The following is a 17,208-nucleotide window of genomic DNA, read 5'->3' as shown; positions in this document are numbered from 1 at the left end:
AAAATAATTTCATATAACAGAAGTATTTTTAAAAAATGTTGCTTTGACTGAACATAACTAATGTGCAAAAATTGGAGGCCTGAACAGAGTGATAATACACCTTGATAATAATAAAGCTTATAGTAGCTTTATAGTAGCTTGTGATAGAATATAGAATAACAATTTGATTTTATTATTGTGCTGAAAATGCAAAGCTTTTCACAATGTACTTAGTATCATAAATAAATTCCCAACAGCAGCATTTACTGCAAATGGTGTTGATTTTTTCCTCCACATGCGAGTTGTGGTCTAGGAATAATCAAAACTAAGGTTTACCCTCTAGTAAAATTTTGTTCTAAACTTTTTTTTTTTTTTTACAGAATTATTACCCAAATGCCAACAGATGAATTGCCGATACAAATGTAGTATTTCAAGGAATGGCACCGGCTGTTATTGTGAGGATGGATATGAAGTAGGCGATGATGGAAGAAACTGCAAAGGTAACGGAAATGTGGTTTTACCTTCTCTAAGAATAAGGCCCCAGTCTTGCAAGAAGCTACATGAAGGAGAACAATGGCATTTTTGCAGAGCTTCTTGCAGGATCTGAGCCTAAATTTGGTTTTAGAATGGTTTAAACAGATGGTTAAACTATATTTACACAAAACATGGCAGGTAAGGTAATCAGGTATAGTGCTGCAATGCAAGAGATCCTAGAGAGTTCCCACATTTGCTGCTGCTGTTTCCTTGGAATCACATTTATATTTGACGTGCCAGCTGTATCTTCTCAATCGAAGTAGCATCTTTTTAGAAATGTACAATAAGTTGTGAAGCACAGCAAAATTTACAGCAAGACCTGAAGGTCTCTCTCTGGTGTTTACATCAGAGACAAATGTGTTTCTATGGTTGGAAGCTGTGACTCCATCAGGGCCAACTACTGTACATATGTCTTGAGGATGACATCAGGGATAGGACTACTTCCCTGCCCCCCGCCTTCCCTACATGTCTCACACTGATGACTCATGGTCAGCCAATGAAACAGAATGAGCTTTGTTCATCAGGGACTGAAGATGGGCCAGCATTTCAAAGGACCACTTGTGTAATCTCATAGCAATCTAAGGTGGGTCGCGGCCCCACCAGCACTCCCATCTCGAAGGATGACAGACAGGACATCCTTGCTGATCCTTTCTACCCTCCTGTGCCTACAGTGTGAGGAGAAAGAGTATTAAGATCTGTTTAGGGCTACTCAGACAGGCCTGGAGCTCATCTGCATGAGCTTCCCCCTTTCTAAGCATCTCTGAGCCTCCCTCTCTTGGACATTCTCTGAAACCTTGTGAGCCATTTGGGGACATGATACCGCTTACAGCCGTGTAAACCTGGGTCAGAGTTTGATCCATGAAAAAAAAAAAAAACCCTTAATCATATAGCTTAGTTTTGCACTTGCCTTTTAATAGGTTTTCTGCCAGTGAAGTTTAGATTGAAATTGATATTCCTTTTCTATTCCAGCAATATATGAATTTTGATACCCCAACACTTTTTTTCTCTTCAAAAGTAGATAGGGCTTTCCCATCACTTTATAAATGTATTCGCAGGCTATCATTTATCCTCCCCCCTTTAACAGAATTATTCTGCATAAATGTAATGTCTTATATATGCGTCTTCTTCTGATCTCTGGGTTTATGTTTTGTACTATTTGAAAAAAATTGTTGGAACTTTTTTTCTTTCTAATGATTTTTCGCTAGATTCTCAGCTACTGTAAATTTGCATATCTTGGTTATCTCCAATAGAACTGTGCCAGTTTACATTAACTGAGAATTTGACCCTCTATTTTTATTTCTTGTCTTGAACATTTAAATGGTTTGCAGTTTTTTATATCGTTGTTGACGGTTATAGGTAGAAGTTGATGATTCCACTAAAGAGCTTAAACCATTTAAAATAGTTTCCTAACATGAGTGAGTTGACATGCATATTCAGTTATTTCTACTTTTGAAATGCTGCTTCAATCATAGTCAATGGTGATTTTAAACGCTTACATACAGTACAGGTGGAAGTGGTCTCTGGTGGCAGCTATAACCCAAGTGGTTCTCTAATTGTTATGTTTCTCACTGATCATTTGAAGGCCTTTAATTTTCAAGCAGCTAGCCTTGCAATGTTAAATATTGGTCTTCTGTTTGGTCACTGGCATAGTTTCATCAGCAGACAGCTCAGATAAGATTGTGGCTGAAAACAATGAGAAAAAATAAAAATCTATCTATAGAGGGTTTACCCTTACTTTTGTAATGTTGTTTAGGGGGTGAATTTTGCAACCTCCCCCAAGATTTTACTCTTAAGTGAGGGCTCTTACTTACGTATTATTTCAATGTATCCTTTAGATTTAGATGAATGTAATGTGTATGGGACCTGTAGCCAAACCTGTATAAATACAGATGGATCATATGCATGTAGCTGTGTGGAGGGTTATATACTTCAACCTGACAACAAATCTTGCAAGGCCAAAAATGGTAAGTTGGATTTTTGTATACATTATAAGAATGATTTTTTAAAGTCCTCTGGGTCTGCCTTTCTCCCTGGTAAATAGGGTAGATGTTTATCTACATAGCAGAGATGGATTTTCCTTTAATTTAATACAGTGATCCATTGTTAGAAATTTAGAAAAACTTTTTCAGTTGTCATGGATTATTACAAAACACTTTTGAAGGAGGATTCTGATTAGCTAGAAACCTTTCTGAAGGGGTAAATAAAGTTATGGAAGCTACTTTATTCAGCCAAGATTAGTGGAGCTGCCAATTCCCTCTTTCATCTCAATACATACAATTTCCACATAAATGCCACCTCCCTGAGACAACCTGGGTGTCAGGAAATTATCATGAGGTAATTATACCCTTGGGATATTAGAGACATGAGCCTCTGCCTTGCTCCGTGTAACATCCCAGGGAGTTGATTTGAAGATATTCATATTCACATTATGTCTTATTGGTTAATTAATGCATATTTTCATTGCCAATAATAAATTAAGCATTTAAGGGAATTAGTGAATTCTGTTTAATGAAGACAAATTGAACAAAGTATTTCCCTAGTCAGTGTATTGACTCAGCAATTCTTATTTTCTTATTTTCTCCTACAATCTGTTCAACATACATAATGACCAAAGCCTATTATAAAGGTATATTTTTATGTCGATATGTGGAAACCCAGAGGAAACAAATGTGTATTTTTCTATGTCAGTTGGCAGACTTGTGGCAGATACTGTGTTTTTGAAGCTAAACGAGGAAAGACTATGGCAAAGAAACTGCATACTTGTGTTCTTATTTGAGCACCACTGAGAGTTACGATTTAAAATATTGATGAGCTCAAAAAGTAAGACTTGAAACTTAAGTTTTGTATTGATCCACATAGCATGGTTATAGATTTTTTTTAAAAAGGTAATCTGATACAAGCAACTCCGTACAGAGAAAAACTATTTTAATATTCTTCTCAACCCTCTCCATAAAAAAAGTTATTTCAGTGGGACATAACAGGAGTTGCATCTGATACAGTAAAAAACAGTTCAGGACTGGGGAAGGTAGATGGCTTCAGGACTGATAATGAGATGAGTCTTTGACCTATAGTATAAATACAGCCCAGTATGTAATGATTGACTATGGTAACCATCTGTCAGTATTTCAGTAGCTCATGTGAAATAAGCTGGTGCTCTCAGCCATTTCCTCATGGAGAAATGCTTCTCTCTCTCTCTCTCTCTCTCTCTCTCTCTCATATATATATCATAGTTTACAGCAATTTTTACCGTTATTGGCAGACTCAGCAAGGAACCAGTTTTCAATGAACACAGAGACCTGTATAAGACACTTCAAGTCAAGGCTGAGATAGTGTGAGAAAATGCATACTGCTGCTGACCTTGTTGCACTGTCCTTTGAATAAGCAGAACAGGAGTTCCCAACACTCTTTCGCTGTGTGGGCTACATCTTAATAGAGAGAAATTGTCTCACATGCTTTCTTGTTTGCAATTGCATGAACCACCTGCTCTCAGAGTGACTATATAACATCTCTTTGGCACTTGCAGGAATTGGTTACATTGAAAAGTAATATTAGGAAGGTATTCAATATATTTTTAGCTTCCTTTTTACTGTTTAGCAGGTGGAAACAATGAGAGCTGCAGGCATTATTCATTATTATTCATATTTATTACAGTAGCGCATAAGGGCCAACCAAGAATGGAACCCCATTTTGCTGGACAAATACAAAATAGTAGATGGTTTCTGCCCTGAAGAACTTACAACTAAAGAGACCAGACAGACACCATGAGGGAAGGTGTATAACACATAAGTAGAATGAACAATGTGGTGGCAGCAAACAGCGTGTTAGCTCCACAATTTTTTTGTGGAGGAGGTTATTTAGGAGGGAATAAGCTGAAAGGAAGAGGGATAAGGAGACAGGTTCTGGGTGAAGCAAAGATGGAGAGGACGTGATGGAGGGGGAGGGTTGGAGGAAACAGTTAATCAGCATAGGATGGAGAGAGTCCTGTCAAAAATGTAAAAAATTCTGTTAACGTCCAGAGGTCCCAGCTTTGGTTGCTTCTGCTCCTATGGCCTGGAGTCTCTGGCTCCTGTCTGTAGTTCTCCTCTAAGGCCACAAGGGGGTTGTGGGGGATGAGGGGAAAGGGAGGCACTATCTGTGTCTTAGTGCCTCAAAAGTGGAGGGAGCTATGTGCCCTGTTAGCTATCTATGGGCTGCTATGTACTTTAGGGACCACAGCTGAATTCAGTCTCCAGTGCCCAAATCTGTCACCTTTCACAAATCTCGACTTTAAACCAGACTGCAAAACAGGAATAAAATAAAAACAGTGGGCTGGATTCAGATTCACTTATCTCTGTTTTATAACTCCATTTCATTAATGTAGTAACTCCTGATTTTCTGTACATGAGTGCAGAATTTGACCCATAATCTTTGTGGCAGGAATTTATTAAGGGACAAATCTGCCACTGCCTCTGCAGTCATGCCGTTCTGCTGCCCGAAGGGTCGGGGGAGGAGTAGAATTCCCAGGAACTGCTTTGATATCTGCACCCACTATGAAGCCTCAGGCTCAGTTTTGCAAAGATTAGTTCCCAAAGCTGCAAGGTGCGGGTGGAGTTGACAGTGGGTCTGTCATTAAAGTGAAACCAGAGGAGCCACTGCTTCATGGATCCACCCATCTCCTCCCATCAGGAAAGGGTACAGAGGGGCCAAACTGCAGTAGTGGTAGCAGAGTGTCCAGAAATAGAGCATTCCATCACTACCACCCTAATACTGATGGTACTTGGGCTGTGTGCTGCTATGCAGTATTTAAGCCTAAATGTTCAGCATCTTGATTAACTATTATCATACTGTTACTTCACAGGACATAAATAAGATGCTAAGTTGCTCAGTTCATTTAGATATGTCTGGAGCAGATCACTTTTGTGTAAATAGCACCTATTGGTGGGGATGTTCAAATAGCTGTCGTAACAGCTATGGGCACACTATATTTTTCTAGTCCTTTTACCTGCAGCTTCCTTTTATGAATAAAGATCTAGTTAATGACTTATTCAGATATGAAAAATGAAATCAGATGTCATTTTTTTGAATAGAGTTCTAGGTCTTTTTGTTTGCCAGGTTTTCAGGCTATGTTGAAAAGTCTGAATTTGATTAAGTTTGAAAGTTTTAGCTCTGGAAACGGGTGATTTTTCTTGCAGAAGCTCATACGAAATTTTATATCTCAGTTATACTTGATATAGAAAGAAATGGCTTGCAATGAGAGGAAGATATTTCTTCTTTGATCAAAAGCAGCCTGCCCTGCTCAGTCTTTACGACAAGCATGTGTTTCTGTTATTTTAGAAAAAAGTTAAGCACTCCTAAATGGACTTCAAAGTGCAATGCTCTCATGAAAGTTCAGAGAATTAAAATTCCCAGGGTTTAGCATATACATCACTCCTTTTTAGGCTTATTATGAGAAGATGATTTAAATATGTATATGTATAATATTCAGTCCTCTTTCATTCCATGCTACTTGTAATATCTTTCTGACCCCCACGCCAACAATTATAACAACATTTGTTGATGAGGACAAAGTGCTTATACTTTACTACTGTTGAAGTACCCCTTAATAAGTATTCTTCCAGCAAAGCAGTACAAAGTTGCTTGTAAACTGTTTTCCCCTCTTCCTCAGTGGAAATCACTACAAGGCAGCACTTTTCCTCATATTCCCTAAAGATTTTCTTCTGCAATAGAGTTGCAAGTGGTGGTGACAGGACAACTGGGTTGGGGGTGGGGAAGCCATGATGTCTTATGTGTTGTGACACTGCTTATTGGTCTAGAGTTCAAGCAAAGATCAGGCAGGAAAAGAATACAAGTGTTTAATCATCTTCATCAGTGCATCTTAATCACAATCTAGAGGAAGATTAACTTTTATTTGGACAAGGGTGATATAAGTATAGACATTTTTGTGGGTTAAAGATGTGCCAGTTTCTTCTCTTTAAAAAAAAAATCGTAAAGAGTAACAAATGTGACATATTGTATTTTTTGTTATCTGGACAAATGATATCAACTTATGTTAATTGTATCTTCATTTAAGCAACTGATTATTATTATTATTATTTTACTTTCAGTTCCAGGGAAGTGGAAAGGTATTAAATTTAATATATTGTAATTGAAAACTACCCAAAATGTTGTTCAACTTTTTTCTGTGTTTCTAACTCTGTTAGAACAGTCTTAAGTTAACTGTCTTAAGATGTTATATGAGAACCTTATTTATTTTTTGTGTATACATGGCTAATAAAAGATTGAGGTAATTTAAATTAAATGTTTATACATTTTAAAAAAGCCCTGATTCCTGAACCTGTTGGTATCTATATATCCTTGGAACTAATGGGTTCAAAAACATGATTCAGTGAAATGTTACTGTGTGGAATATAATTTGAAGTTCAACAGCAGCTGTTTTTCCAGTCTCTGGACACATGCAATAATATGTATATTCATCCCCAATATTTAATAATATCTGCTAAGTAGAGCACTCTTAACATTGTCATGGAACACTCAAATGATATTATCTGGAGACCAGATATGTCTTGATTCTAATTATTACTCAAGAGTTTATAAACTACTTGACAACAAGTGTAGAATCAACCCATCTTTTCAGATTTCCCTTATATCTTAGAGAATTAATGGAAAAAGGTAATCATTCTATAGGTATTTTGAACCATCCTGTTGTTAATGGAGTATTAAATCCCTGCTATATAATTTGCTACAATGGTTATAAATACCTGTAAAAAGGCTATTGTTCTCTGTCCTAGTCTTCCACATGGTAACCAACATGTTCTCTTTATAACTGCAGACGGCTCCAAGATCTCTGCTGCCATTCAGATGATTCGCACCTTCAACAGAGTGGAAACTGATCAGTCTTGTTATTTTTCACTATTATTGTTCAGAAACTATGTGCAGGAGTGACACTGACAACAATCAGGTCATTTTTTACTCTGCTGCTGCTTGAGAAAGGCAAGAGCAGAAGTAAGCAGTAGACTGGTTGAAAGAGGAGGAGAAGCCAAGGAATAGAGATAGAATGACAGAGACACTATCTGCTTGTAGAACACAGAAAGCTGAGGTAGAAATAGGGTAGCAGAAAAACACATATACTTATCACAGAAATAAGGTGCTCTTGGGTCTGTTAGTATGTCTGTGTGTATGGGGGGCGTTGGACAGAGTGTGAAAAAGCTAAGCATTGATTTAATGGATGGGAAATTTGATTGGATCCACAAGGAGCAGATAGCTTTCGGGGAAAGGGGGAGTGTACACAGGAACAGGCCCCTCCTCCATCTGAGCGCTCGATTGCTCATTGGCCAGCCAGAGACATGCAAGTCAATTGGATCTTGCTTCCCACTATCAAAACTGTAGGCCAGGGTTTCTCAGGCCTCTTGCCCCATTTTAGCTGAATGCACCCTCCCCCCTCCTTATAGATATATAGTATAGGAACTGTAGTATAGGGACAGGTTGCTATGGGTCTGATTTATTGCCCTGTTCACGGTTGTCAGGAAGGATTTTTTTCCCATCGGTGCCAAATTGGCTGGGACTTAGTTATTTTACCTTCCTCGTATCATAGTGAAGACACAGTTAGCTTAAATAACTTTAGGATTTTGGAATTTAATGTTAGGAATTGTTTGAAAGTTGGTTTGTTGCAACTGCAGCAGGTGACCAGTGTGGATAAAAGGCCAAAGAGCCAGCAGTCAGAAAATAAGAGACATGGGATTTTGCCGATGGACCCCAGGTCTATAGCAAAAGGGAGACCTGAAGTCTTTGCAGACAAGAGTCCTTCTCTGGTACCTTCTGTCCTTATTGATGGTGGGAAGGTGAGCGGATTCAGGAGAGCACCTTAGGGTAGGCAGTAGAAACACTACCCTGAGCTATGGGTTATATGGTAGAAGCCCTGTAAACCCAGCACTGGACCCACCTAAATGCCTGGTGCATTTTAATAAAGTTACAACCTGCCACTTAAAATCCATCCCTGGGCCTGACCTCATTCACTTGTGCGTCCAGATCACTGCTCCTGATCTCTTCCAGCACCTAGAGGAGTTATTGGGAAAGGGAAGAAGAAGGATTCAAATTTATCAGATGACTACTAGCTAATAATTGATACAGGAGTAACTGGAGCTCCCTGATTCTTTCAGTGACTGCTTGAATAACTAAAGAATTAGCAGCAGGGTGTGAAAATTGGCTGGTACAAAGTACTTCTTTTCTGAGCTGGGGCATTGGTAGCAGAGGGTATGCCAGACAACTGTGGCCCATTCCATGAAGACTTCCTTGATGGGAACTGACACCTTGCTGGAGCCCATGCTCTGGAGAATATAGAAAGGCTTATGAGGTGTGTCATGCACCTCCTCTAGAGGGATCCAGAGAGTGTCAGCTATCTTCCTTAGCAACTCTTGAAATTGCCTGCAGTCATCAGGCGGGGAAGGATAGGGGGAAAAATTGGAGCTGCAGATTCCAGAGAGAGCTCCATGGTAGGAATCCCATTGCCCTCTCCTTTTGCAGCAGCTGGAAGGGAAGAGATAGCTTCTCACCTGGCTCTTGTCCATAGATGGGGGGCTCCCAATCTTTTTCTGTTAGTCTTTGTGTAGCAGATTTAATCCTTTTGCTGTGATATGTCTGCGAAAATGTCCAAACCCTATGTGTGGATCTTGTGAATAGGTGTATTGACGATATTGTGTGTGTGTGAGAGAGAGGAAGAGTCTAATGGATAAGTTAGAAATGAAGTAATTAGAGGAATGGATGTTCTTCTGCAAGTGATGATCCCTATATGTAGTCACTGTGGGGTGTACATGTACTCCATGGAACTGAGACAGGAAGAAATTGCACCTGTTCCCTTCTCCTCCTTGTGCTCTGCACTGAGAGTATAAGAGGTGGTGCAGATAGACCATTTCTCCGGTTCCTTTCTACCAGCCATGGTCTGAGACAGAACCGCCTCAGTGTCCACAGTGTATGCTTGCTTTGTCCATGTTGACCTGTAAATATTTGTAAATCATTAGATATCTTAAATATTTTTATACTTGTAGCTAGTTTAGGTTAGTTTTTAGGGGATGGGGATCTTTTCCTACCCGTTAGCCCTCCATATGGGATGACTTATGCCCAAGATCCTGAGCTTCAAGAATTGTTTCCTGCCACAGGGCCTTTTCACCTCAAGTGCCTCTTCTGCCTTGGGGAAATTCATGTTTACTCAAAGTGCTCCATTTGCTGATCCTTCCCCAGCCAAACCTGTCAGACATGTGAGTACAGACTGGAGATTATTTATGGATCAAGCATTGAGGCCATAGTTTGACCCTAGCTTGGAAAACCCCTCCCGTATGTCAGGCAGAGGCATCAAGAAGTGTACCTCTGAGCACATGACTCCTGGATCTGTGGCTAATGGGTAGAACTAGGGACTTCTTCAAAGAGGTGCATGAGAAGGGTAGAAAACACTCTCACAAAAAGCAATAGAATCCCCCTCCAGGTCCTTTTTTTGTAGTACCTTCTAAATCAGGTGAGAATCTGTGCCCCAGTATTAGTAGCTCATAAGTAGGATAGGTCCTTTGGCTCCAAAAAGCAGGTCTTCTTTCAAACTGACATTGCCCACAGGAGTAGGTCCATGGTACTGGGAAGAAAAAAACACTGAACGCTACTATAGTACCATGCTGCCTCAAGAAGGACTTGTCAGTGCAGAACACTCTAACAAGGCTGACTCCACTAGTATGGCGGGAAACAACTTTCCCCCACTTCCTCACATCTGGGAGCAGATGCATTGCTCCTCAGGGTATAGTTGTCCTCCTGGATGCTAAATCTCTGATTTTATTGGATCCAATCCACTAGTAGTACAGGTGGTGCAAGGAAGGGAGAGTTCCTCACCGGCTGGAGTATAACGACACCTATGGTACCAGAAGCTCTGCCCAGGGAGTCAGAGCCTGACACGTCTTCTTCTGACAAATTGGATATTAGTGGGAGAGTATTACCACTCCCTTCAAGGCAAGGACTCAACCTGGACAGTGGATCCAAGATCTCCTGAGCTGCATCCTGTACAAAAGAGAACGTGTACCCTCCCCAGAAGTCATCAAGAAAATGACAGAGGGTGCAAAATATCAAACACAATGTTCCCCCCTCGTCCTCCTTCCAGCTGCAACTCTTCAAGGGCTTTTACCATGCTCATCTTTTCAGGATTCTGTAATCCAATTTGGTGGCTGCCTAGCTTGCTTCTGCCAAGCTTGGCACATAATCACAAACAGATAGATTCTCAACATCATTCAGACTGGCTACACTGCAGAATTCCTCTCACCACCCCTCCAAACCCCCTACCCCATCTGCATTCTCATGAGAGGATGCTCACATCAGAGTTAGGACTCCGTGCTTCAACTGGGAGCCATAGAACCAGATCCTTCATAATGTTGGGGAAAGGGATTTTGCTCTAAGTGTTTCCTCTTTCACAAAAAGAAGGAAGAATGGGACCTATCTTAGATCTCAGACAGCTAAATGTCTTAATCTGCACATCGAGGTTCAGAATGGTCATCCTGGCATGAATAATTCTTTCACTGACCAAAGGTGAGAGGTTCACAGCTCTTGATATGAAGGATGTCAGTTTCAACAGACCTGAGATTCACAGCAGGTCTGAAACACTACCAGTACAGAGTGCTCCCTGTTTGGCCTTGCAGTAGTTCTAAGGTATTCACAAAGGTGCTATCAGTTGTGGCAGCCCACTTTTACCACCATGGATCATCAATTACATCAATAACAAATGGTTACTGGAGATAAGATCTTGTCAGGGCTAACGGTCAGCAGCCTAATCCCTGATCCATCTTCGGTACTTACTAGGACTTTGCTTAAACCCAGAAAAGTGCATTTTAATTCCCACATGGAGTACATAGTTGATCAGAGCAACTCTGAACTCTATCAGTACCAAAGCATATCTTCCTTTGGACAGATTCCTACCATAAAGAGCTTATCACTCAACTTCAACAAATGCCAGCCTCCTCATGTCTTATTCTTTTGGGTCACAGGGCTTCTTGCACCTATGTAACGCCCTTCACGAGACTTCACCATCCTTTCCTGTAAGGTTCTCTATCGATGGTGTACATATATAGCAATTGATAACTGACACCGCCTTACTGCAATGAGGCTCCCATCTAGACAAGCATATAGTGCAAGGAGCATGGATTCCCCAAGAGTCCCAGATAAACCTCCTGGAATTGCATAAACCTCCTGGAATTTTTAGCAGTCCACAAGGCCTGCAAGTGCTTCTTACCATTCATACAAGCCTGGCTTGTTCAAGTGATGTCAGACAACAAGGCAATAGTGTTCTACATCAACAAGTGGGAGCAAGGTCTATCCCTTTTTGTATAGACGCTGTCAAGCTTTAGAACTATTCAGCAGTCACTCTTTTGGTAGTACACCCCACCAGGAATTCACAACATGCTGGAAGACAGCCTCAGTACTTCTCCAAGAATCACAAATGGGTCCACAATTTGGTGATACAGATAATTTTTTGACAAAGGAGATCCCCCTTTTGGGACCTCTTCATGCCCCAGGAATACAGGAAATTCACAATCTACTGCTCCAGGATGGTTCAAGATCTGGATTCCAGGGGAGATGTGTCATAAATATAAAGGGAAGGGTAAACACCTTTAAATCCCTCCTGGCCAGAGGAAAAATCCTTTCACCTGTAAAGGGTTAAGAAGCTAAGATAACCTCGCTGGCATCTGACCAAAATGACCAATGAGGAGACAAGATACTTTCAAAGCTGGAAGGGAGGAAACAAAGGGCTCTCTCTGTTTGTGTGATGCTTTTGCTGGGACCAGAGCAGGAATGCAGGTTAGAACTCCTGTAAAGGGCTAATAAGCAATCTAGTTAGATATGCGTTAGATTCTGTTTTGTTTAAATGGCTGATAAAATAAGTTGTGCTGAATGGAACATATATTCCTGTTTTTGTGTCTTTTTGTAACTTAAGGTTTTGCCTAGAGGGATTCTCTGTGTTTTGAATTTGACTACCCTGTATGGTATTTACCATCCTGATTTTATAGAGGTGATTCTTTTACTTTTTCTTTAATTAAAATTCTTCTTTTAAGAACCTGATTGATTTTTCATTGTTCTTAAGATCCAAGGGTTTGGATCTGAGTTCACCTATGCAAATTGGTGAGGATTTTTATCAAGCCTTCCCCAGGAAAGGGGGTGTAGGGCTTGGGGGGATATTTGAGGGGAGAAGACGTTTCCAAGTGGGCACTTCCCCTGTTATTCTTTGTGTAACACTTTGGTGGTGGCAGCTTTTAACCTAAGCTGGTAAGAATAAGCTTAGGGGGTCTTTCATGCAGGTCCCCACATCTGTACCCTAGAGCATTTCTCGTCCCATGGTTGGGACAACTGCTTATGCCTTGCCTGAGGAAAATCAAGCAAGAGAGTGTTGCACATACTGATTGCCAGAGATGGCCCCAACATTCTGATGTCACCATGTCCAGGCATTTGGATATAGCCTTTCCTGATCCACAATACACAATACTGATTGATCCACAATATTGATCCACAATGCACAATCTTCCATAGGGACAAAGTTTCACTGACATTACATTGAAATTTACCCCCAAAGTAATCTTAGATTTCCATCTGAATTGGACAATTCACTTACCTGTCTTCTTCCCAAAGCTGCACATCACCAGCAAAGACAGGAAGCTTCATTGTTTGGATGTCTGTTGAGTGTTGGCATTCTACCTATGAAGAACCAAATCCTTTGGAAATCATCTAAGTCATTGGTATCCTTTGTGGAATGGATGAGAGGGGAAGCGATCTCTTCCCAGATACTTTCCAAATGGATTTCAGGCTGAATTCTGTTGAGTTATGAGTTAGGAGGCATGCCTACTCAACTAGAGCTTATGCTTCATCAGCAGTTTCACCTCGAGACATCTTTCTCTCAGTAAAATCTGTAAAGGAGCTGCATGGGGTTCTGTTCAGACCTTTACAAGACATTAAGCACTGGAACAAGCTTCTGCAGTAGTTGTATCTTTCAGCACAACAGTCCTCCAGTCATTGGTAACACAAAGTTCCTCACACCCACCCCCTCTCAATGAATACTGCTTCTCAGTCACCATCACTCAAAGAAGAAAGAGAGGTTACTTACCTTGTACCATAACTGGAGTTCTTCAAGATGTGTGGTTCTTATCTTTATTCTGCTACCCTCCTCCTTCCCCTCTACTATAGAGCATTTCCTGGACAATCTATGGTAAAAAGGGAAATGGAGAGATGGTCGGCCCAAATTGCTCCTTATATCCTTGGTTCAGAACACAAGGAGGAGAAGGGTGCAGGTGCAGACAAACAGATGCTGCTAGCAAAAATGTTCCTGTCTGTACATGGAGTACACGTGAACCCAACAGTGGAATACACACAAGGACCACGCATCTCAAAGAACTCCAGTTACTGTACAGGGTAAGTAGCCTCTCTGTCTGCAGGGAAAAGTGGGAGAAAACGGGAGAGAAAAAATGTAGGGGATGAGATAGAGATGATAGTGTAGAGAAAAAAAGAGATAAGGAATGGAGGGAGAAAGAAAGAAAAGAGCAAATAGTAAATGGAGACAATTTTGGAAAAAGATTAACTCTGATCCACAATAGGAAAGAGCATGTGGGATGAAGCCAGGGAGAGAGAGTATGCAAAAACATAAGCAAGAAAAACAAAGTCAATAGAATCACTCAGCATTGAACAAAACTCTGTGAATAGATTATTCAATGGATTTCATCAGAATCCACCAACTATTTTATTCAAGTGATACTTTTCTAGTAACTGACTGGTTCATCAAATACTATTCATGAAATGTTTTGTTAGATGAAATTTGTCAAATATATCTAATGAATATTTATTTCTGCATTCCACCTGCCCCAGAGCTACATTAATTTTTAAACCTCTATTAAGTAGAATGTGGAATGACAGTATTACATTTAAATACAGCACACAACTGATCTGTTGTTTTGAATTGTAAGTGGGGTGGCTTTGGGTAAGGTATCGTCATATGGCAGTTTGGGTATTTTTCACATTGGCTTGACAACTTAGTCCTTGGGCTTTTAGGTGTCAGGTAAAATTTTTAAGACCTGCACCCACTTTTGAAAATGTTGGCCTCTGGATCTGGCCCATTTAGCACTATTATCCCATGCTGTGAAATAATTTCTCAGGGGATTGAGGATAATACACATTGTAAATGTGAACTTAAATTTCTACAAAAGATTCACTTCAGTGTGCCGTTTTCCTTACCTTAATGCACTGTTCCATGTGTTTCCTGCTGACACCTACTTTAGGGTTGAATGAGATAAAGCATAGGCTGTAAGGTTGTTCATTGTGCTGTAAGGAATAAATTGTAATTTACTAATTGACCATATTTGTGATTATCTCAGCGAAACACCAGATTTCAGTGTCATCTAAAATAAGTCCAGAGTTAAATTTAAAGTCTAACTATTCTCAGGCAGTTTCAACATTATCAGCTACTGGGGAGTTCTCGATAACATCATCATACCTTATTATAATTTTATAGTTCAACATTTCTGCTAAGATGTGTTTAATAATAACTCAATAACCTGAATGAGGGTCAGTCAATTTGGGACCTATATAGGCATCTACTACATTTCTGTAATTGTACTTTCATTTGGAAATACTGCAGCTGTCAGTAATAATTTGTTAATTTTTCTTTGGCATGGGCCACCTGTTGTCACGTTGACATGTATAAATAGGTGAGAATAGTTCTGGAATTTTCTATTATAACTTCAGGGAAAACTGAAGTACTATGACCAAAAGGTGGGGAAAGAAATGGAGTGGTATCAGCCAAGCAAAGAGTCTAGGGGCCATCCTGACTATACAATACAGGTTGACTCAGGGAAAGCACTTAGGCCTGGATCCAGAAATATACTTACTGTGAGCGTCACAACACCTAACTTTTACACATCTAGCAAATCATAGGAACAATTTAGGGTGACCAGATGTCCCGATTTTATAGGGACTGTCCCGATATTTGGGGCTTTTTCTTACATAGGTGCCTATTTCTCCCCTACACACGCCCCCGGTCCCTATTTTTCACACTTGCTATCTGGTCACCCTAGAACAATTTGATCCAGAAACCCTGAGTTAGGCACCTAGACTCCCTATACAATGAATGGGGAGAGATAGGCACCAAAGACTGTAATCCACAAAAGCCAATGTCTAGGTGAGGAACCATCTAAATGAGCAAATGGAAGATACCAAGGAGAGAGTTGTGTCCCAAAGCCCCTTCTGTCTCATGGAGTTAGGTGCCTAAGTCCGGCTGAAGGGAGATTGCTAGCACAGATAGCTATCTACAGTCAGTAACCCCTGAGCTGCCTGACTCCAGGACAGGCAATTAATTTGTATCTTGTGAGAATGTGTGCCTCTCTTGCCACAAAATGGCTAGACGAGGAGATGGTGGTTCTTACCTTACAGCAGCTCTTCAGGGATTTTGTGGGTTGCATTGCTGCCTAAAACTGGGATTTATGCGTCTAAGTGCCTTAGTGGATCTGAGTCTTGCCTTATCCTGCTGCTTCAGGAAGCAGCAGGATGCACTTTCCAGAGTGCGCAGTGCTGTCAACAGCTTATATGTAATTAGTCCAGGAATTTGGCTATTCCCCTCAGATTAGCAGATCTGGGCCATGTACTGCAGCATGCTAGGCATGTTAACCAGGCCCCACCTCATACTGAAGGAAGCACCAGTTCAGAATCATTCTCTGCTTCTGTGCAGGGGCTTTGTCAGATTTTTCTCAATACTGATACTAATAGCCTTTTGTTCCCTTGCAATTACTTATGCCACTGTTTCATACTGAACATGAACATTATATATACTAATGCTAGTGAAGATTCAGAGATCAGATAGAGATATATCTAGAAAGATTAGCTTCCTTGTTGCTTTTAAGTAATTCCATTGAACATACTTTGTGGTACATCTGGGACTTCGTCTTTGTCTTCTACTAGCACCTAGGTCCCCTAGTCGTGGATAAGGATCCTACTGGGCTAGGTGCTGTATAGACTCATAACAAAAGCAGAGTAAAAGTTAAGAAACATTTACATTAAATATTACCAAGTGGTAAACTCAATTACTATGGTGCATTCTCAGTCAAAAGAAAAAAAAATAAATGTGTTATATTTAAATATTTTTTAAATATACAGCTAAGGTAACATAAATGCTACGTGTGTTTTGGAAAGATGGTAATAGGATGATCTGTCAACTAAACTGTTTGCTCATTTATTTTTTTAGAGCCCAGTGACAGACCTCCAGTTCTTCTGATTGCAAGCTCTGAAACTATTGAAGTATTATATCTTAATGGAAGTAAAGTTTCTACTCCAAACTCAGTGAAAGGAAATGGAATTAATACGCTGGATTTTATATACAATAAGGACACAATTTGTTGGATTGAATCGAGAGAATCTTCAAGTCAGCTGAAATGTACCAAGATATCAAAAGCTGGGAGATTAACAGATGAATGGATAATAAACATTGCTCAGTATCTTCACAGTAAGTATTTTAATTTTTTTAGTGGGATTCCTTTAGCAGAATAGTTTAAAATACCTGTCTTTCTAGCAAACTTTGTTTGCAGACTTAAAAACTCTTATTTTGGTGCTCAGTGTTGTTGATATTTCAAGTTATTCTCTTGCTCTGCTTATGCATTAAACATTGAAAGGCACAGAAACACTTTGCTGCTTTGTTGCTGTTTCCCTCTCTAACACATAGAC

The 17,208-nt window shown here is 40.1% G+C and overlaps 1 protein-coding gene across 1 annotated transcript in view; it reads left to right on the top strand.

Annotated features, from left to right (window-relative positions):
- Positions 1-17,208, top strand: part of LRP1B (LDL receptor related protein 1B) — a 1,293,242-nt gene that overhangs the window by 560,123 nt on the left and 715,911 nt on the right. Inside the window, 3 exon segments of the mRNA XM_043525164.1 lie at positions 360-479; positions 2,349-2,477; positions 16,733-16,990. Of these exon segments, the coding sequence (XP_043381099.1) occupies positions 360-479; positions 2,349-2,477; positions 16,733-16,990 (507 nt within the window).

Source organism: Chelonia mydas, chromosome 11 (assembly GCF_015237465.2).
Source record: "Chelonia mydas isolate rCheMyd1 chromosome 11, rCheMyd1.pri.v2, whole genome shotgun sequence".
Classification (NCBI taxonomy): Eukaryota; Metazoa; Chordata; order Testudines; family Cheloniidae; genus Chelonia; species Chelonia mydas.
This window is presented reverse-complemented; position numbering and strand designations above follow the sequence as displayed.